Source organism: Triplophysa rosa, linkage group LG5 (genome assembly GCF_024868665.1).
Source record: "Triplophysa rosa linkage group LG5, Trosa_1v2, whole genome shotgun sequence".
Taxonomy (NCBI): domain Eukaryota; kingdom Metazoa; phylum Chordata; class Actinopteri; order Cypriniformes; family Nemacheilidae; genus Triplophysa; species Triplophysa rosa.
In genome coordinates, this window is record NC_079894.1 from 19,103,378 (window position 1) to 19,125,640 (window position 22,263).

The 22,263-nt window shown below is 43.4% G+C and overlaps 1 protein-coding gene across 3 annotated transcripts in view; it reads right to left on the bottom strand.

Moving 5' to 3' along the window:
* epha4a (eph receptor A4a) overlaps positions 1-22,263 on the bottom strand; it is a 35,709-nt gene that overhangs the window by 6,780 nt on the left and 6,666 nt on the right. For all 3 annotated transcript variants that reach the window (XM_057333823.1, XM_057333824.1, XM_057333825.1), the window contains exons 4-11: positions 10,476-10,631; positions 6,956-7,291; positions 5,520-5,644; positions 4,377-4,536; positions 3,727-3,838; positions 974-1,032; positions 648-761; positions 161-346 (exon numbers count right to left, since the gene is read on the bottom strand). In XM_057333823.1, coding sequence (XP_057189806.1) covers positions 161-346; positions 648-761; positions 974-1,032; positions 3,727-3,838; positions 4,377-4,536; positions 5,520-5,644; positions 6,956-7,291; positions 10,476-10,631 — 1,248 coding nt within the window. The remainder of the gene's footprint in view (positions 1-160; positions 347-647; positions 762-973; positions 1,033-3,726; positions 3,839-4,376; positions 4,537-5,519; positions 5,645-6,955; positions 7,292-10,475; positions 10,632-22,263) is intronic.

Here is a 22,263-nt window from a genome sequence, read left to right on the forward strand (position 1 = left end):
ACCGTATCTTGTGAAAGACTGAGATGATAGTAGATGGTGAAGCACACCTTCTAACTTGAATTGTAAAATCAACAATGCCATGAATTACAAAAGATATGCAAAACATAACCAAAGATCTAGGTTAAAAGCTATGGCCATAGTACACGATGAAAAGACTCACATTTAGTGACGACTCCCTCCAGTCTGATAATGTTGGGGTGGTCGAACTGGCCCATGATGCTGGCCTCGCTCAGAAAGTCCCGCCTCTGTTTGTCAGTGTATCCCGCCTTGAGGGTTTTTATGGCCACACAGATCTCTCGCTTTCCAGGCATCTTAAGACGTCCGCTGCACACCTCCCCGAATTCTCCTTTAGATGGAAAAATCAAGTTCGGATCAAAAATGTGGTACTGACTCATGAGGTATCTCGAGTTTACATTTCGCTGTAAACGTAGCTTCACACAAACGCTAACGTTTCAAACATTGTGAGGTCTAATGGATTCAGAATGATTCAGAATCATTACAGTGTTTCAATAAACATTAACACACTGATTCGACATAACCGCTGGAATTCCGTGTTTGTTAGGACAGTGTGAATCAGCCTGAACAGTTACGGTCAAGCTACATTCGGACAAAACCGTGGAAAAGAAAACAGCAGGCAGTTTGCTCACCGATGCCGATGACCTTTTCGATCTTGATGCAGGAGGCGTCGATTTCTTTAGCGAATTCACGGACGGCTTGGTTGGGGTCCTCGTAGGTGAAGGGGTCCACATAGATCCGGACACCTGTGGAGAGAGAGGTGACTACACGTTAGAAGCTGAAAGAAGAAAATGTGATATACAACACTGTGTACAACATCTGTTTTCCATTACTCCTTCTGCTTGGCTTCTGTATGCCCTCCACCACGCTGAGATCATACCAAATTCTCGTCTCTCTCATTCTTTTGTCTAAATGATAGTTACAACTTTCAGAACATGTTTGTGTGTTACTGCATTACCTGGATGTAAATGTCTCTCCTCATCAGAGTCTTGTTTGGCTTTGCTGTATTTGCTTCTCCTGTGAACACAGAGATGAGATGCATTTAACTCGCAGGAAAGAAGAAAAATCACAATTTAGATCCAATCTGATCTCTTTAATACCCTTGATTCTCTTTTTACCTAGACAGCAATGAGATTGAATGGAGAGATTTGTCCCGCTTCTCAGATTTTTTAGGACACTAATAATCTCACTAGTCTCCTCTAGAGCTTCAGATGGGATCGCAAACCTACAGTTTTTAATATTTCTTATCAATTTTTCTATGAATTTTCTAGACCAAATTATTAGAGCTAATAGCTCTATAGTTTCACCGTATTTCAACAATTGTCCAATTTGATTCTATGTTATTCCTGAGCACCCCGTGGTCTTCTGAGCCATAAAAGAGCAACAACACACAAAATGACACAATTCTCTGAGAAATACAGCAAAAAAATTCTATAGAACACACAGGCAGATGAACTGGCACATCTGTAAGACACAGGAATACACTGTTATAAGTCATTGTAACAGGTCCAACTTCTGAATGACCTTTTTAGGAGCCATAAAATCAGTCAGCTAATAAAGCAGAATAGACCATCAAAGCAGAGAGAAGGTTTGTTCATGAGGTCTTTCATCTAAAATCAAGTGTGTAGCAATCAAACCGGGGCAATAAAAGGATGTAGCCAAATGTCTGGGATTGAAGAGAACACATGGACAACCTTAAAGGGATAGTACAGCAAAAAATAAAGATTGTCATTATTTATTCACCATCGTGTTGTTTCAAACCTATGACTCTTAATTCTGTGGAACACAAAAGATTACATTTTGAGAAATGGTTTTGTGTCTATACAATGGCAGTCAATGGGGTCCAGTGTTGTTCGGTTACCAACATCCTTCCAAATACCCTCTTTCTGTGTTCAAAAGAAGAAATAAAGTCATTCAGGTTTGGAAGGACATGGGGGTGAGTAAATGAGAAATCATTTTTATTTCTGGGCTAACTATTCTTTCAAGAATAAAAAATGAAAAAAAAGAAGTCATTATAGACTTAAGCACTAATCTGAATTTTATTAAGATCATTTGAAAGTTTTCAGAGAACAGAAAGTAAATCACATGAGAACATATACAAACTCATTAGGTGGCCAAACATCAACAAAATCCCATTTGAAACCACCCAACCACAACCCCCCCCCCAAAAAAAACCCATCACTCTCCACCTGTCCACAAATGAGTTATTCTTCCCATCTTCAAAGTTGACATTTCACCCAATCACCTCTTGACCCCCTTCGGGCCAAACTGCTTACCCCTCCCATGGGCACAGAGGGCAAAACAGAATCAGAGGAACACACAACAACCCTACCCGGGACGTCCAGGACTCCCTGCTGGGTAGGGGGGTCACCTGCTGCATATAGAGCAGGGGGCTGGGTTCACACACACACAGAAAACTTCCAGGAATGCACAACTGTTGTTATTGTTTTTCTACTGCGTTCTGGCTCTGACAAAGGCCTCCAAGGTTTGGGGCTAGTGAAGTACGAAAGGAGAAAAGGAGGGAGGGAGAAGGGCATATCCACAGGTAGAACAGGAGGAGAAGAGCAGATTTGAACGCCTCAGTGCACAGTTGAATCTGGAAATAGCTCTGCCTGCAGGGGAGCATGCCTTCCTGGGAGGAGACCCTGCCATCAGCCTGAGCGGCCGGTGCACGTTATTTTAGGAACAAGGAGATCATCAGGTGTGCTATCCAAGTACTGAACCCGCGGCTTTGTGTGAGGCTAACCCCCCCCCCTCGTTCTCTCTCTGAATGGGTTGGTGTCCAAAGGTAGAGAGGAGCGGGCCAAAGGTGAGCACAAGTGAGGAGGTGCGGTCTTGTCTCCCTCTGAAGGGCTCTAGTGAGGAAGTGCTTAATGGTTGCTTGGCCAAAACAAAAGGCCCATTCATTAGCTTTGATTGTTATTTTCACTGTGAATGAAGCCAATGCAACTCTTCAGAGACTTTGAGAATACGAAGATGATTATCACAGCAGATAATGATACAATGTCAACCCCGGCAAGAATAAAAGCTCTCACCTCCTTCTGGGAAAACGGCGATGAGTCTAAAAGGAGCTTACACAGAAAAAAGCTTTCCTTTCTGAAAAGACTCGCTTGGTTGGGGTTTGGTGTATGTTAATGTTAAAGAAGCTGATGGACAAACCAACATCCAAAACACAACATATACTTGCCACCGTAAGCCAATAATAACCACGGTGAAGTGTTGCCGCCCAAGAGTGCCAACAGAAAAAGTTGTCTGATTACGGCAAAGCAACCGTGACATTTCACCTGTGGGAGTATGACAGCGGCTCTGATTGAGAGCGGTACATGCGCACGTGCACGCAACCTCCACGTTCCCATGCGTCCCTGACTCCCACGGGAGGGAAAGAACAGGACGTGTTCTCTATGGATTCCGACACACGGCACAGCAGACACTAATCAGGCGGAGCTGTCACAATACCACCAGCGACACCACAGGGGAAAAGAGGAAAAGAGGAAGAGCCGTGAGAACCATCAGAGACAGATTGATGGACGGGTAGAGAGAGTTAAAGACAGCAGGGGCATGACAGATAGAGAGAGAGATAGAGAGACACTCATACGGACTGACAGATGAGGTGAGGGAGAGGTGACGGAGATGTCCGCGGGGATGCGGGATTGTTTTCTGTTTTGGGGTGTCTGGGAGACGATTGACATGCGGTCGAGACTGGTGGCTTACCTGCGACTGATGATGAAGACTCCGATGAAGATGAGTAACAGAATCACGCTGCCGATAACAGACACCAGGAGGACGGTGGAGTTGGCACCGTCGCCGATGATGGGAGAGGGAACTGTGAGCAAAAAATATAAAATTTGTGCCATCCACATGTTGTTCTAACAAATGATAATTCATTACATTACATTTGAACCCATATACTGTTTTTTTTTGGTTGAGACGAACGAGGTCAAATATTTTACAATGCTTTTGGTTTAAAACCACCAGCCATTCATTGTTATATATTGAAAAATACAGAATTTTTGAAGACTAAAGAACGTAGTTTATTTCCTCAAACGTTTTACTTAAGTAACAGATTCATCAATAAAGAGCAAACCTCTTTCAAGTTCCTGTTTTGAAACACTCGAGTATCAAAGCGCCTAAACATTCCATCGCTTTAAAGTGCTTTAAAACTTCCAGCGACTTTGTTCTGTGCAAACAAAGAAACTATCATAAAGAAAAACGCACAGGAAGGCTATAATTATGCAACTTTAAAGAAATAGTTTCCGGATGAGTGACTAAACCACCCTAAAACTCTTGAGTCTCTTATTGTGGGAACGAACATTTGCCATTGTCAATGTTCATATCAGTAACGCACACGCACGTGAACTTACCTGAGTTGGTCATGAACTCGAAGGGGGCGCTGAAGTCTCCGTAGCCGGCGGCGGTTCGAGCTCGCACATGAAACACGTAGGAAGTGAGTGGGCTCAGTCCTTTAATCTCAGCGCTGCGGGACGAGGTCTTCATTATGCGATAGCTCCTCTCGTTTTGATCCTGATTGGGCGAGAGAAACAGGAAACGTTCAGGGATTGGTCGTCGGGTTCGTTTCATTTGACTTGATAAAGTAAAACAAAGGAGTGATTTGTTTAAGGTCTGACACAGCCAGGCTTTTGTAGGAAAAAACGCAGCTTCATTGTTCAACAACGAGGTTGCCATCTTTGTCTTCTCTCTCTCCCTTGGGTGTAACCTAAATTTGCTTGTTCAAATTCCCAGTTTCATCGCTACATCCAAACCACTTAAATGACATCGAAACTGAACCGAAACAAGCAGAGGAACAACGTTGAATTATTTTCTTTTCATGTCCCTCCTAATGTTTGTCTTGTAATTGTTGGATCACACAACAAGAACTTTTGTGATCTGGTTTTGTGTATGAGAAGGCATGCAAGTGCGTGTGTGCAACGGAAAACCTCCGAGTATGAGGGAAAGGAATCTGTCCACGAGTGCAATCTGTAATCATTCAATCAGAGGAAGACACAGCGGGAGAAGAGAAAGAAGAAGGCGGTTATCCTCTCTGGACCTGCCCGCCCCACCCTGACCCTGTCCATCCACCTCCTGCTGTTCTGACCTGCCGGTTCACCTGACTCCTGCTGTGCGAGTGAGCGAATCTGCTCTGACCATGAACTGAAAAGTAGCTTTATCGTTTCTGTGCACCTGACATCATACTGCTCGTGTTAGGACTAAAGGACCGACTGCTAGATCTTATGGATCTTTTCATCCCCGACACCTGACCTCGTGTTGTTGCGTGACGTCACCTACCTAAGTGCAAACCGACCATTTATCATACCATTTTTAACCTGACCCCATCATGCCCGTTTAAACATCCTGCTGAAAATACCATGAAAGCGACCAGGCACCCACACGCAATGCATTCATGTGTCCACCTCTCATTTGTTTCTATGTAAATCCACATTCTATCCCTTACATTAAGATGCTGTGTCGGGTACAAAACGATTCAAAATTCTCATAAATCATCTCACCTTCTCGTAGTACTTGACCTCGTACTCGAGGATGACTCCGTTGGGTCTCTCCGGCTGCTGCCATGCCAAAGACACAGCGTGTCTGGTGATGTCCTTGGCCTGGATGGTGGTAACCGGAGACGGAGCTGGCGAAAAACAGAGTAGGGAACAACAGAAAGAGTTTAGTGTTGCTACGAGCACCCCGACCGGCCGACGCAGCTGTTTCTGGGAAACATAAACAAGTTAGTGCTGTAAAGCAATAAGGAGCTATGAGAGCAGAGATATTTGCAGTTTCACGAACAAACCAGAATAACAAGTAAAATTTAGTAGCCATGCAGGTTAGTATCTAAAAAATGCGGTAATTGCAGAAACCGCTGCTGCCCCCCTTCCCGGAATATTTTTGAATGTTGTGTCCATTATATCACTATTCTGGATTGAGTGAATCAGCCCAGTGCCTCTGATTCTTTCTGTCCTCCCATAAAAACACTGTGTTAATACAGAAGGTCCACTGATGTCGGACGTGCTTATCCGTAATCTTAAAAATGTTATCAATAGCACTCTGCTCCTGCCAAGGGGAATTTCAGCCAGGCCTCGAGATGATTCTGGCTCAGTGCTGAGAAAAATTATGATTAGAACCAGATCCGTGTTTAATACAGTCTCATATTATCTCCATTGTTACAAGAAACTTGCACAACTCTTCAGTTCAATTCAGTGGGTACTGTGGGTGTTGCTATGTGGTTGGTTGCTAGGGTGCTTACTGACCCAAGTAAAAAGAGCCCACCCAAAGTCTCCATCACATTCTGGTCCCTAGATACAATATGTCTTGGGTCTAAAGGAGCTTCATCATCTACCAGGCAAAAGTCTGATCAGTGCTGTAGGGCAAGGTCTGCTCAAATATTTAGGGTCATAAAGACTGAGAACAGACGGTCAGAGAGTAAATGTCTGTTTGAAGTTTGTACAGACGGGTGTGACGGCTGTAACATTCAAAGTTCGACGAGACAATGATGGTGAAAGCTGCATTTGAAGGGCCAGTAAGATTGTTCCTTTGGGTCGAAGAGCCCAAAGCCAGACCAAGTCACTTCCTGTCTCACACTCGCTCAAGATGCTGAAATTAAACACCTTGTAAAAGTTAACGGTCCACCCTGAGCTAACAAATGTGCATATGGAGAGTTTCCCCCAACGCATGCTTTAATGTTTAATGTCATAAAAAGAAATTCCACATGCACAACTGAATTAATTAGAAATATTTTTGTGGTGATGTAACACGGAGAGGAAGTTGAGCTGAAGAACTAAGTTCAGCATCAGACTGTGGTGACAAGTGACGCATCAGCATTATTTCAGATTACATCAGGTTGACATCATCACAGCATTAAATATGTTCCTGTAGCCCAGATGATGGTGCTTAACGGCAGTAACAAAGTCACACGTTCGATTCGCAAAATGTGAAAAATGCTCACCTGCTTGGTTAGTGGTTACAGTCACCGAGACCGCCTGTTCCGGTCCAGGACTCTGCTTGGAGACCCCATTGACAGCCCAGATTTCAAAGGTGTAGTTGGTATGAGCCTGAAGGTCATTTATGGACACGCGGGTGGCGCGCAGGCCCAGCTGCTGGGGGGAGAAATGGATGCCGTTGCCGCAGGGCTGACAGCGCTGACCGTCCGAGTTGCAGCGCTTGCATATGACGTTATAAGCCAGGTCCTGTCTGCCACCGCTGGACGCCGGAGTCGTCCACTCCAGATTCACCGAAGTCTCATTCACATTGGAGATCAAGTGTTGAGGAGCAGAAGGGGGTTCTGAAAAGAAAGATAATTTCGTAAGATTTCAAAAGAAAAAATGACACCCTAAGAGATATTATGACAAATTTGTGCATGATTTATGCTTCATTTTTGCAACAGCGAAGTCTAAAAGTTTGGAACAAACAAAACTGGATTATGAGTGCAGCAGAGATTGCGTTCCAAATACACCGCTGGCAAAGAAAACTTAAATGACGCTGAACCGACAAGCAAACACACCCACACCCGTACACACCCTTTTATTGCCACTGCAGGCAGATGATGTTACGGGCCGTGACGTATCCGTGTCTGTTTGTATGCTTGTGTGTATTTGTGTTCTTCTCTGAAGTGTTTTTGTAAACCAGGCGCTGCTGAATTTAAAGATAATTACATTTACAGCAAACCAACACCACAGGCAACGCACAGCTCTTGCTGTGCAAAAAGGAAATACACTAAACCCATGAGAGCGAGAGAGGAACGTACAGCGAGAGCGAGAGGCAGGCCAATGATTACATCTCCATAATTGAGCAACTTGCTGATAGGGATCTCATAAATGCAAATTTGGTTGCCCTCATTGCCACTTTTGGTACTGCAAAGCATTGATGTTTTCATCGTAAATATGCTTTTCTGAATCAGCGATCCCAAACCTGCCAGAGAAAACTTTTATTGCTTAGAGTTCACTCCTTCTTTGCTCAGGAGATTTCATAATGCACTCACTTATGTAGAGTATCAACTTTGTCTGAGAGCTCAAAATAAAAATGAGACCGTTGTTGACATGCAGTGCAGAGAGCTATTAATTATTATAAATAAAATAAAAATGATGAAATATTGAAATTGAAATATATGATTTATTTCTGCAGTGCTCACGGGACCTTTTTTCTCAGGGAATAAGGCAAAGAAGATGGGGCAAAAGTCTCCATTTGGTCTCCTTTTAAGCTCACTGCCTTCTACAGAAAAAAATAAACAATTGAGATCGATGAAACCTCATTTATAATTTTTTGTTTCCTAGCAAAGTAAAATAACTCTTCAGTGCTATAAACACAAACACAGGATGCGTCACATTATCCACGCTTCAGGTCTCCCCACACGGCCAAAGCCATTTTCAAACATCTCAATATCCTCCGAATCATTTCAACACATCAAACACAAATTTGACCCGGGTCTGGATTACGCTGAATTCCTCTTGGCTGAGCTTTAAGTGTAAATGGTCTTTAAACTCTGTTTAACCTGTATTAAGTATGTGACTGCCGTACCCACCGGCAGACGGGGGGGTGAACCGAGCGCGCTCCCACGGTGGCTCTGTGCCACGCGTTGTGATTGACAAGAGCTGATTAAGTCGACTGGCTTCACTGCATTTTAATACGACAAGGTGAGAGAGAGGTTCAGCCTGGCAAGCGTAATGGGGTCGATTCTCTCTCGGCTCTCCACAGTCTAGCTCACCGTTTCTCTTATTTTTCTCCCTTGCTACTTTGTGCCTTATCTCGTTTTTAAGCGTATTGAGTGTTGAGAGGTGTTTCTGGGTTAACGCCGAGCGGAAATATGAGCAGTAAAGACAGTTTCAATGAAAAAGGAAGATCAAAAGAAAGATGAGAAGTTGGAAAATAGACAGATGGTGGGGTGAGAAAGACGACCCGATACATAAAATGGAAGAAACTTGCTAAGTGAGCTTGCTAACTCACACCCGGCGTTCCCAGGGCGACCTAGCCCGATGTCTGTGAGACCACCCCCCACCCCCTGCAGATGTGTAAAACCCATCAAATCCGACAGCATGAACACATCTGGCCAAGGCTTTCTGCAGAAAACTCAATACATTCATCACATAAAGCTTTTTATATCAAGCGCTCGTACGAACGTGCGATTCTGACAAACTGTGAATGATTTGTACAAGCCTCGGTGTGTAAAATCAAGCGTGATTTGACGTGTGTGTTGTGTTTTATGATTAACCCTGTCGTCTCGGCTCAGAGCCGTGGCGCGTCGACTGCCGGTGTTCTGCTGCAAGTCTCTATTTAACAAGCTGAAGACTGTTATCAAGTCCACGAGTCACCTCAGGCTCTGGCACACATCTATCTTTACTCATGGTGAAAGGACTCCTCCCAACTCACGGCACGCACACACACACGTGCTCACAGTGAGTGTCAAAACGCTACAACACAAAGACATTTTGATCGGGAAAGAAAAGAGCTCAGGAATAAAAGAATAAGCGTAACGCTCGCACGGAAAACGTGCGCTGCTGAAGAGGTGCGGTTGGGCTTCAGTAATTTGTCACTGTCAAGTGTGTTTTTGTTCTTAACTGTGATTCTGGCCTTCAGAATAAGAGCGCCACACTAGTGTGTGAAATGAACAGATGTAGCGTGATACAAGTCCTGACAGTACTGCTTCTCCTAAGTGATATGTGTTTCTATACGCCCTGACCTGGTCTAATGATTACTCATGTCCAGGGCGGACTGTTTCGTCTAGGGTTTTGAAGCTAAAATTTCACACAGCCAAACTTTTGATTATTACGTGGGTGTCTACTTTTAATCATTGTGCGTAAATACACACACACACACATGCACACGCACACAAAGACGGCAGCAGCCCAGAAATTGTGCCTTACATCTAACTGACAATTTTATGAAGTTCTTGATTTTTGTGTGTGTAACAAACATACAATAATCACCACAAACATGGTTCACACCAAGAAAAAGATTATAACTATAAAGACAATTTTTTTTTATTTTAAAATTTCATTTTAATTTACAATGTGAAAATGCAGCGTGGAAGCTTACTTACAGTACAACGCATGCTGATATAGTCGGCGGTATTTAGTTTCTTGTTGTGAATGGGCCTTAAAGTGATAGTTCACCCAAAAATATAAAATTTTTTGTCATCATTTAGTCCCCCTCTTGTCATTTCAAACCTGTAGGACTTTCTTTCTTCTACAGAACACAAAAGAAGATATTTTGAAGAAAGTTGGTAACCGAACAGCGCTGGCACCCCTTCACTTCTACTGTATGGACACAAAACCAATGCAAGTGAATGCGTGCCGGTTAACAACATTCTTCAAAATATCTTCTTTTGTGTTCTGCAGAAGAAAGAAAGTCCTACAGGTTTGAAATGACGAGAGCGTGAGCAAATGACAGAATTTTCATTTTAGGTGAATATCGCTTAAAGTAGATCTGTGCGCACACACGCAGAGCTAAGGTTTAGTGTCAAATACACTTACGTGTGCAAGGCATCGATGCCGGATCCGTCTCAGCCCGGAAGAATCCTTTGTCACAGGCACAGGAAGTGGATCCCTCCCTCACGGAGTAACTGTGCAGCGGACATTTGGAGCAGCTGTCGTCCGTAGCTAACGCTCTGTAGTAACCAATCTTACAAGCTGCAAGAGAATAAAGAAAAGCGAATTGAGATGTTAATGATCATGAACTATTCAACATTTCCCAGTACACTAATCTCATAATTTGCATGTGAGAAAAATGGTAGGCTTGTTTTAGGGCTTTGTTTCGATTAAGCTCCAGCTCTCATAAACGCACTGTGTGTGTAAACGTGTGTGCACGGCTGGCAGGCCTGTGTATGGACACTGTATGAGAGTGGTGTGGAATGTCTGAATGAGAGACCGGAGCGTACGGCTTTATGACAGTCTAAAGAGAGGAAGTGATACCGGAGGAATGCACTGTCATTAATCCAAACACACAAGCCACTCCCCCCTCTCTCTGTTTCTCTCGCTCTCTCTCTCTCTGCAGAACGCATTTGCCCAGCTCTACTTTTCCTTTCAATCTCTTTTTTCAAGTTAGTCAGCTTTCTTTTATATCTCGACCATTTTAGTCCCGTCTCCACCTTCTTCATTCTTTTCTTCCTTTGTTTGTCTATCAACTTCCTTCTTGTTCTGTTGTTCCCTCGCAAATGCCACACACACACAGCATATTTTCCCAAGTGTGGTGACAGAGACAAAAGCGTTCTTTGAGGCCTTTTATTGACATTCTTCCCCTACAAGGCCATCAATACCCGTATAAATACAGATTTGAACAACAATGATGTGATGCTACTTAGGACATTTATCTAAGTCTTTATCGATTTGTAGATAGTTTACAGATGTGTTTCCCTAAAAGGCCCCATCAATATAAATGCACGTTAAGGAGTCACAAATCATAATAATGCTCTTAGCGATAATCGTACATGCTGTTAGCAAAGCATTATGGGAAAGGAACAAAAGGCAAGTAAGACAAATAAGCTATACTGTATAGAGAGAATATAAATGCCCTCATTCCACAGAAAGACGATGGTAAGCCTTCAATGTCGGTCACACTTAACTCGTTCCATTCACTTTCATTCATTAGTATATGATATGCAGGCATGTGGGTATGCAAACATATGCGGGTGCTGGAAGCTCTGGAACGTGACATCATATTGAACAGCCTATATGTGCTGCAGGGCGTGAAATAATTTTGCATACTCAAAATCTGACAACAGCAGTAAATCTGTCCAGTAGCTCCGCCCACACTGAAATCCCATAGGTCCATAATATAGGCTACTGTAGAGATATATAAAAAGTCAAATATGTTTTGATTGGATGCGATTTTGTTACCTCATACTTTGCTTCTTGAAAAAATATGAAGGACGGACAAAAGGCAGGAGGGTCAAGAGATACTTTAAAACCCACAATACTTCAAACAAGTGTCTCCTCCTCAGCCTCTCCCCATTTTCTCTGTTCTTCACTCGTTTTCTCTGTTTCCTGGCCAATTCTTTAATCTCACCTAAGTGACAGGAACCCTGGGGCCGTATTAGTGCTCGCCCTGGGGACTCGCAACCTTCCGCTCTCCTCCATTTCTCCGTTTCATTTACCTCTATCTCTCCGGGTCCCTCTCTCCATCACAGTCTGCCCAGGGGCCAATCACTCGCAATCAGCCGCAATAGCACGCTTGATCAAGACAGAGTTACCGTGGATCTCCAGAAAGGAGATTAAGGCAATTTTGTCATTCTCTAAACAGGGTCCATAAAACAACAGTGGAGGGAGAGAAGATGAAGCCCTGGGTCGTGACCTCCGGAGGAGATCGAGCTTTATTGCCGTGCGTTGAGGAGGAAGGATGGGAATTAGTGATGGAGGCTAGATCTGATCAGCTTTGGTTTATCCTAATGCCGGCTGGAGGACAGAGTTAATTGAAAAAGATTCTTGGGAAGCTTAAAACAGAATGGGGGTTTGGAGGTGTGTTCAGGAGACTTTCGACCAAAGCGCTTCAGTCTTGTTTAGAAGCGAACGCACTCATTGACGTATGGCACTTTTCTCAAGCACTTAAGATATCTAACACCCTCCACCTGCTTAAGTGCCCAAGTGTTTTCTCAGACCCGGACCCTACGGAGGACGACCAGCTGTCCCCTCCCTCTCTAAGTCCTGCATCCTAGGTCCCCCATGAGACCCCTAACAGCTCCCAGTTTCCATTCCACATACATCTCCAGCGCCCCCCTACCGATCTGACCTTCCCACTCTCTCTCCATGGAGTCTATGGCCACTGGGCTGGACAATAGTAAGACAATCACGGTTTCATTGTCCACTCCGGTGGACGATTGAAGAGATAAGCTTACTGCCTGTCACATAATAGCGTCGTAATTACCGGCCCATGCCCTAATATTCTGGGTCAGCGCTCTCGTTCTAGCGTTCACCATGAGGACTATGTTCTCCTCAATGAGGACATCATCTCAGACTGAGCTCTGAATGCGTTTTATGAGCCTTGGATTTTAAAACAGTCACCTATGTCCTCCACAGAGAGAAAAACGAAGGGTGGGGCCGAGGGACAACAGCGAGACATTGTGTTAGAAATGAATGCATTATGGAATTCCACAAAGTATTGAGAGACGTCCCAGCCTGGACAAAAGAGCCTAAATTAGATGCATGTAATTCGAGGATGCTCGGATGGGTAGAACTTTGATGATACTCGTGTAAATAGAGGCCAGTGGTTTCCATTGAGACAAGCGCAAATAAATAAACAGCGGACAAAGAAGTAAAATTGTAGGAAAAATAAATAGAAATGTGAGGAAACGTGGAAAGAATGAGAAGAAAGGGACAGGAAAATAAGTGGAGCTTCGGCACTGGGTGGTCTTCAGCGTGTGTGTGTGTGTCCGAGTGGAAATTCTACACTGACTTTGCCAGGTTATATTTCTCTCATCTCACACACACAGGAGTGAGATGAACTCTCTCCTACTCTTTCCATATCTGTCCATCTTATTCTCTGCCACAACATGTCGGTTCCCCTCACACCCTGAGCATATCAGCGGAGCGCGACGAGACGTCATATTCCCACAATGCACCAAAATAATTATGCTGCTGCACGGTTTTAATCGATTTCCAATTTCCCAGGTTGAGAGGTCTGGGGTAAATTTTAACATAAGTTGGCTGCTCGAAAAAATAACTAAGGATAAAAGTACCACACATGCATACATGCTCGAGGGCAGTCAAAGTGAAGACCCGTGGGCTGACGTGACCTAATGGCTAACATATTTATGACACCTTTATGGTGCTGGCTTATCTCTGTAGCTCTGCATGGGAGGATCAACTGCGGCTTAATCCACCACACACACGCACACATCATCTCGCGAGCTACCAGGTTCACGTTGGAATTTCAGGGATTTTCCTTGACATGCAGTACATGTTTTGGCATTAATGCACTTCCTAACTGCTTACTGGATCCTTACTAAGGGTTTAACCTTAAGTGATAGAGAATGACGTAAAACTGTTCACTTGTGAAATTTCCATTTTGCAATTTTCAATCTACAGTGGGTAAAACACTAAAAACTTGGAGGAAAAAATGCTTCCATTTAGCATTTTTTTTCATTTATAAATACAATTTACTTACATTTTTACAGGTATTTTATTCTATACATAGCAGTTAACATTTTCAATGCAAACTTTTCAAATTAAATTGAGATTTGTTTCAATGTGGTCTCATACATGTGTAACCTACAGCAGTATCAAAAAAGTCATAAATATTGTAGGTATCAACATTAAAGGGATAGCTCACCCAAAAATTAAAATTCTGCAATCATTCACTCCCCCTCTTGTCATTTCAAACCTGTATGACTTCTTTCTTTTTCAAAACGCAGAGGAAGATATTTTGAAGAATGTTGGTAACCAAACGGCGGCGGTACCCATTCACTTCTTTTGTATAGACACAAAACCAATGCAAGTCAATGGTGAGACCACCGTTGTTCGGTTAACAACATTCTTCAAATCTTTTTTGTGTTCTGCAGAAGAACAAAAGTCATACAGATTTGAAATGACAAGATTGTGAGTAAATGATGACAGAATTTTCATTTTTGGGTGAACTATCCCTTTAAATTAGCTGCCACTCTTCTCTCTTGACCTCAGCATTAAAGGAGTAGTTCACCTTCAGAATGAAAATTCTGTCATCATGCACACGCACCTCTTGTCATGTCAAACCTGTATGACTTTCTTCTTCCACAGAACACAAAAGAAGATATTTCGAAAAATGTCAGTAACAGAACAGCACGGCCCCCCATTCACTTCTATTGTAACCAATGCAAGTGAATGGGGGGCTGTTGACAACATTCTTCAAAATATCTTCTTTTGTGTTCTGCAGAAGAAAGAAAGTCATACAGGTTTGAAATGACAAGAGGGTGAGTAAATGATGACAGAATTTTCTTTTTGAAGGTGAACTACTCTTTTAACCTTTGGAAAAACCATTATACTCTGGAGTGACCATAACATTTCCCAAGTTTGAAACTTTTTTCGAATGCTGCTGTCTCACTAATCTGATGGTATGGCTGAATGAACCTCAAAAGAAGTGAAGAACACACAGTTACCGAAAGATCATTATCATCTCTACCCTCCAGCACGAACATACCAATTCCCTCATTGATCGGTTTCCGCCTTCTGCTTATTAATTATATCTGCAGTGACTGATATACTGTACCATGAGCCTCTTGCTGCATGCAAACATCACTCATTGCCGCAGTGTGTCAAACCCAGAGAAGCTTGTTTGTCAGTAAAGGTCCAAAGCTTCCCTTTCCTTAATCTTTATATTCACCCGGGTTGTATTTTTCTCTCTCTATCCTCTTGTTTTTTCTATGTACCCTTCCACTGCCCTCTCTCACTCTCTGATCCCCCAACCTGTCAAAACTTTCCTAAGTCTTTTCTGAAGACAATCCCAAGGTCTTACTGAAGTAAAGTATAGCAATACAGCTAGAGGCGAACGTACGCAAAGGACGCGTGTTAACCTTTACGTGCGAGAGATCTACACTATTACATGGCCATCTGCTGTACAAGAGACTGTGTGTGTGTGTGTGTGTGTGTGTGTGTGGCAGTGTTTTATATAAGAAACCGCATAAAGGAAAGAAAGAAGGCCTGAAGCAGCATAGACAACAACTCTGGGGTAGGTCTTTCATATCAAGATCCCAGCCAGAGGTTTCCATCTGATAGACAGCGACTCCACCTACACACAGCATTTCAGGAAGTTCTTTAAGCAGGGTTTGCTTAGGCAGGTGACAAGAAAACTCTCTCTCTCGCTCTCTCTGTCCGCTGTGGGGGTAGGGATGAAATAGCAGCAGGGATGTGGAGGTAAAGTGTCTTAGAAATGCAGCGTATTGTCTTGTCTGGTATCCTCAGAGCGGAGGGGCAGCTGAGAGAAGCGGGGGCCAAACGTCTCACATTCCTTACAATTCCTGCATAGCAAACAAGGAGGAGCTGCTATTCAATGAGTGTATATGTTAGGTACAGTTCAGCCGAAGATGTGAATTGTGTTTTCTAATAGTATCTAACAGTACGCCAATAAGTAACCTTATCAAAAATTATGATTTCTTTTCGAGTCTCCTCTCTCCTTATCTTGTTCTCTCTCTGTTTCTCTTTCTCCTCTCTCACTTGTGATCATGATTACCTCACTCCAAAAGGCGGAAAATCATTGTCGCCTCACTGCAAAGCCAACTGTTCGCCCTCATTCCAAAAGCTCTGCCCCACAATCACTCCTGGCACTTCATAAACCTTTCCCCCCTCGGCCCTGTCTGTCTCTTTCAACACATCTCCGAGACCCAAAGGCAGGATTACTTTTACAATCATTAACAAATAGCACTCGCTCCGAGGAGGCTTGGCAGCAGGCACCCCGGGCTGACACAGGAATACTATATTAAGTTCTGCAGCGGGGTCGGAGCGGGTGTGTTCGGCGTGAACCCTGGCAAGGTAGAGCTCTCTTGAAGAGCTGACACTGGCGAGGACGGGTTGTGTCCCATCCACTTGTATTGCTCAGCGGACGGCCCGCGGAGACTGCAAAGGGCTGCTCTGAGCTGGGCAGAAGCCAGAAACAGTGGGACGTGCTCAGACAGCTCGGGGTGAAGAAAAAAAAGAGACGAGGAACCCTTAAGGTTGAAGATCAGAACTGATTCGGTTTCAGCTGTTAAAGGAAAACTGCATACATTTTTTTAACTTTTAGTATCAAGATCGTCTCGAATGATGGAAAAAAAAGCGCAAATTGTAGACATATAGCAAACCAAAGCTATACAATGTCTGTGGATAGCACCTAAGCTACAGTCGGTCAGTACACGGTGAACACGGACAAATGAGAAGGTCTGTACGGTGCTGGTTGATGCCAGGGAGGGTCACGGCCCCTCGATAGGGATACAGAGCGAGAGAGAGGGAGATCGCGAATGAGAGGGAAAAAGAGAGATAGAAAAGGCCCTTATTGATTCAGGAAGCTTTCACATGCTAATGTTCTCGCTGTCGGCTTTGGTCCCCCCACCTCCTCTCCGCCAAGGGCCTTCAAAGGGAGGCTGCCACACAAAGACACGGAGAATGCACTGCGCTGCCCGCTGAATAGACGCTCTCGCTTAGCGAGCAATCTGTGCTTTAAAAAACCCTCCAAGACCAGCTCATGACATGGAGACCACTGTGCTGGGGAAAAAAGGCGATGAAAAATCTCAAACTGAAGAGATAAAATCTAACGTTATGATTACACATATCAACCTATGAAGCCAAAGCAAGCAACAACTTGCAGTTAAAACAAGCAAAAGTACGATTTCTATACGGGGAATACGTTGGCGGACGTTTCTGGTCCGTCACGCAGCAGCGAGCCAATATTTGACACAGAAAGGTCCTTAGAGATACAGAATGTACATGCAAAGGATTATGGGTTGTGGTTACTGTGAGGGGTTTGGTAAACGTCGGAGACAGTGTGGCTGTGCGTGTGTGTGTGTTTCGCTGTAGCCACAAGCTCGTGCCTCAGAGCTGAGGTGTGTGTGTGTGAATGAGGTGGTGAGCGAGCAGAAAGACTTCTACGATCTCAGATTAACATCCAGCAGGGCCATTAAAGGGTAAACGCGTCAACACTACCGCACCGATGACTGAACCGCACTTCGCAACACTATCTTTTTTCAAAAGTCTGCTTTCTTTGGGTCACATGTGTTTTTGAAGGTTAAAGAGTGCAAACACAAGTAAGGGAAACTTGTGTGTTCTAGCGCACGCGTTTGTGTGCATACAGTGCATTGCGGAAGACACCCTATATAACTATTTGTTACAGCAGACAAATGCACTGGGACTCTGTTAAAAGAAACACACTTGGATTAGTTTTGTGTGCTACATGTGTTAGACGTAACCACAACACTGTAATCCTGTTAAGGGCCTTTTACACACTAGAGGAGCATGCGTGCTTACAAACTGGTCGGTTTAAATGTACGTCTTGTTGTGAAATAAGGAGCAACTTTGTAAGGAAATCTTTTCATGTAGTGGGCGTTAGGTTAATAGCCAGCTGTATAAATGGAAAACCACTTTAAGGGTATGAAAAAGAAACCTCTCAGATTTCTTTCGCTTTGTAAAATACACTGTTTTTGTCTTCTATCACCTGCTCTGAATATGAGGGAACATAAACATTTTTACGGCGCAGTGTTGGGGAGCTACTTTGAAACGGAGACTTTCTAAGCTACTCATAATTTCAAGTAGTTGAACTGTTGTCAAGCTAACTTTAGTTAAAAAAAAAGTCATTAACGCCACTACGAGCTACAAATATGTAGCTAAATGTAGGTAAATATGTTGTTATTTTAGGTGGAAATATGTTTCATATGCATAACTAGGAGATGATTTTACAACCTTATTAACCTTGCATTCAACAAAAAAAGACAACATGACCAGATACATCTGCGCTAAACACCAATAAAACCAATTCGCTAAGATAAATCAATGCAAGACTTTACTTTAGAAAAAGCAGCTTGTTACCGTAAAAGGTACACGATTTTAAAAACAGCTGAGCTACTCTCATGCAAATTCTGCAAAGTCTGTGATATTCAGTACGAATAAAACTGCTAACCAACGTGTAGCTACATTTTAATGCTGCTATATAACACTCTCGTTCCTTTATGCCCTAACGAAATTCCTCTGTGAGATTTACGTCCACAGAAGTGTTTCAGCAAACGCTCTTCATCTTTCCCCTCCCGCTTTTCTCTGTCGTTCTTGTGGCGCTAACAAAGACATAAAGTCAACTAATTGTGTTCAGTGACAAACCGAGTGGCTTTCTCCACAGCTGCTGGTCTGAGAGACCAATCCTCTCCAGCGAACCCCGGAAAAGAAATAAACCCTTGAGACTAATGGAGGACATTACATCCACCCATGCTTCAACCCCTCTAAATAATTACCCGTATTAATGTGCATTGTGAATTTGCCGCCGTGACCCCTCCGGGCTAATCACTAGCGATGCCATGCATTGTGGAAACAGGTCTGCCGACCCCCTAAATAATCCTATTACTAAGCCTGTTCTTTCTCCCGCTCCTGCTCGTAGACACACTCTCGGCTAATTGACATCTGTTAACTGACGTCCTATCAAAGCTCTTTCTAGAAGCGAGTGGAGAGTTTTCCAAAAGGCACTTCAGTCAGGAATCCTCAAGTATGTTGCCGAGTAAAAATGTTTGCGCAATGGAGTGTTCTCTCAGTCCGGCGCTGTAAAAACTGCTTTTGTGCGCTTTTACGAACAACATCTCCATTCACGTCCACATATTTACCTAAGTGAGAGAAAACAGATTTACAAAGACTCATTTCAGTTTCTGCCATTCATACTTTGGAGAAAAGTTTTGTCATCGAGATTGAAATGGAAACACTAAGATTAATTTGTGGCATCCATCATCCTGAATCAAACCATTCATATTATGTCTTCATAAACGCTTCATTAGGACAAAAAAGCACAAATGCATTCACGGGCTCCATCTGGTGCGTTTGTACAAAGAAAATTTTGGCAGGGTCCTAATCAAACTCAAAGACAATGATGCTCAACAGCCGCTCTGACTGTAAAGTTAAGCGTGCCCCGTTGCATAAAACAGGTCAGCATCTTAAATAACGCTTTCAGGGGAAAAAGCGATGGCTCGGGTCTTCCATTGGTTCCATCTCCGCCCTGCCTTCAACCCCCCGCTGACACCACCCAGGGCTGACCTACGACCTCTTCGGGGAGGAAGCCAACTTAAAGATTCCACGTATGGAGCAGGAAGAGAAAATGATGGGGAGGTTAGAATAAACTGGCTGGGTGCTCACGTACGCCGTTGATGGACATCTCGTCAAATAAGCACGAACCCTTTGGCATAAAGCATGTGTGCGGAGCAACGGCTAAATGGATCCGGGGTTAATCAGGGAGAATGGGGCGGAGGGACTCTCGAGCAATGAGTCAATAAGGCTCATCCACTCGAAAAGATATCTGCCCTGGCAAGCGGACGCTGGGAAAGCGCCGTCCGTACCACTGCACTGGAGATCTGTGCTCAGCTCTTCTGATCTAACACATCCAGACTGTCAGTAATGAACGCGCGCCAGACGGCGTAATTAAAAAATAATTAAACACCAGAGAGATGAGACTAGCGGTATCAGAATTTCTCAAAAGGGGATGCGGGGTAGCTCGCATTAGTGGAAAATGCTTAGAGTGTAGTTTCGAAAATTTAATGAATTTATCAAGGACACTAAAAAGAGTAAAACTATCCACATATGTTTCTTAAAAATCTCTGGGTCATTCGACATCATCATTTACTCACCCTCATGTCATTCAAAACCTGCAAAACACGAAATAAGATATTTTGAAGAATGTCGGTAACAAAATAGCACACAACCACATTGACTCCCATTGTATGGACACAAACCCACTGAGACGTTCTCAAAATATCTTATTTTATGTTTCACATATGAAAGAATCAAATACAGGTTTTGTACCACATGAGGGTGAAAAAATGAATTTTTATTCTTGTGTGACCTATACCTTTAAGTTTCGTTTTCTCACAGATTCGATCAATGCTGGAACCTTCTACCTCATGTGGAAAAACTGATTCTTGGCGTTAGAATATCCTGCTGTAACATAATGACTAACAAACACAATTTTTTTCCCTCCCACCCCTACACGGTACCAATTTTACAGTGATGTATCATAGCATTAGCATTGCTTGCTAACAGTTGGACTGCTCACTATCATCTCTCACCCCTCCCACCAGCTCTGTCCTTCAGGCCGTTTTGCACCCAGCGCCTCCATCACAACATGACAAGTGAAGGGCTGCGAGCTGGCAGGGGAGCTTCCGTTTGGGAGCACCGGATGATGACGGACAGCGAGAGGTCAAGGAGAACAACACACACATGAGCAAGCAATCGCGCACATACTGACAAACAGGGCCGAAGACACACAGCGGCATCTGAACTCTACATGCTTGTTGAAATGTGCACATCGGGACCGGAAAGATCTAGATTTAATCACCCGAATCGTATTATCCAAATGATTTCAAACATATACAGCATGCTCTCATGATCACAGGACGCAGAGTAGGGACCCAATGAAAGGACGAGCCGCCCATTGTCTCTGAGAGACAAGTTTGCTGGCTTTGCATTTCACGGACACACAAAATATGCAAATGACGGATTTGTTTGATATCAAAGGGCACCTCTCTCCTGCTCTCTCTCTCTCCCTCTGTTTTTCTCTTTCCCGGGACAGCTGACAGTCCATTCAGTGGCCGATGCAGGAGCTAAGGGAGAACTGAGGTGAATTGTGACAGAAATCAACATATGCGCTTGCCATCAAAAGCGAAAAAGGAAGCGATGAATATTCATAGGTAAGAGCGTTTTGGCAGGCGGTGGCTATTGTTGGGCGAAGAAAAGTGCAAAAACGGCTCACAGCTGAGGATGATTATTCTCATACACCTGCTCGTGATTATGACGCGTGAGCTTTTACTAATTACACGCACGTACACAGGTGCTGAGGTGCAAAGTTTACATTAAAGAATAATTGTGTACTTAAACGAATCAATACAACTTCTTAAGTCCGGCAATTTGCCTAATGCGTGATTCAAACAAAAATGTACTTTTGCTTAGTAAAGTCGATAGAGGCGGCGTACTCTTGAGATCTCGGCTCGCATACATAAACAATGTTTTGTCAAGCATCGTTTTTTTCCCGGTTACGCAAGCTGTTGTCTGTTCTGATTCAAAGCACAGTTTATCATATTAACACAATTCCCATCATGCTCTTGTTCTTCAACCCCTTCTCGAAACCTTTTTTTCTTTCTAATTACTTAAATGCAGCTCTGTTTCATCTTAGTGCCCCTTACAAAAATACTGTGATTTAGATAATACTATGGTGCTTTGATACAAAGAGTTAATGTAGGATGAATGTAGGGAGTGACACCAATAACTGATTAGTGTTATGTTTAAAATATGATCCAAAATGGCTACATCACTCTCATCAAATACTAGTTTAGGATGAACTTTATCTCTACATGTGTTCACCCTAACCAAGATATTAACTATATTCATACACCATCGTATTTAAAAGGAACTTAAAGGTATGTCAAATAATACCATAGCATTACCATCATTTTAGTGTTGTAGGCAGAATCTATGATATATTTTTCAAGTAATACCGCTGTACATTTTTGTAAGGAGTGTAGGTCTCACGCTGGCTGGATTTTTCACTACATACTGTTTACGGATTACACCGCGCATTTGAACACAGAGACTGTGCTGTTCTTCCTTTGCAGCCTAGCAGCTCAGTGGGCATTTACACTTCTCC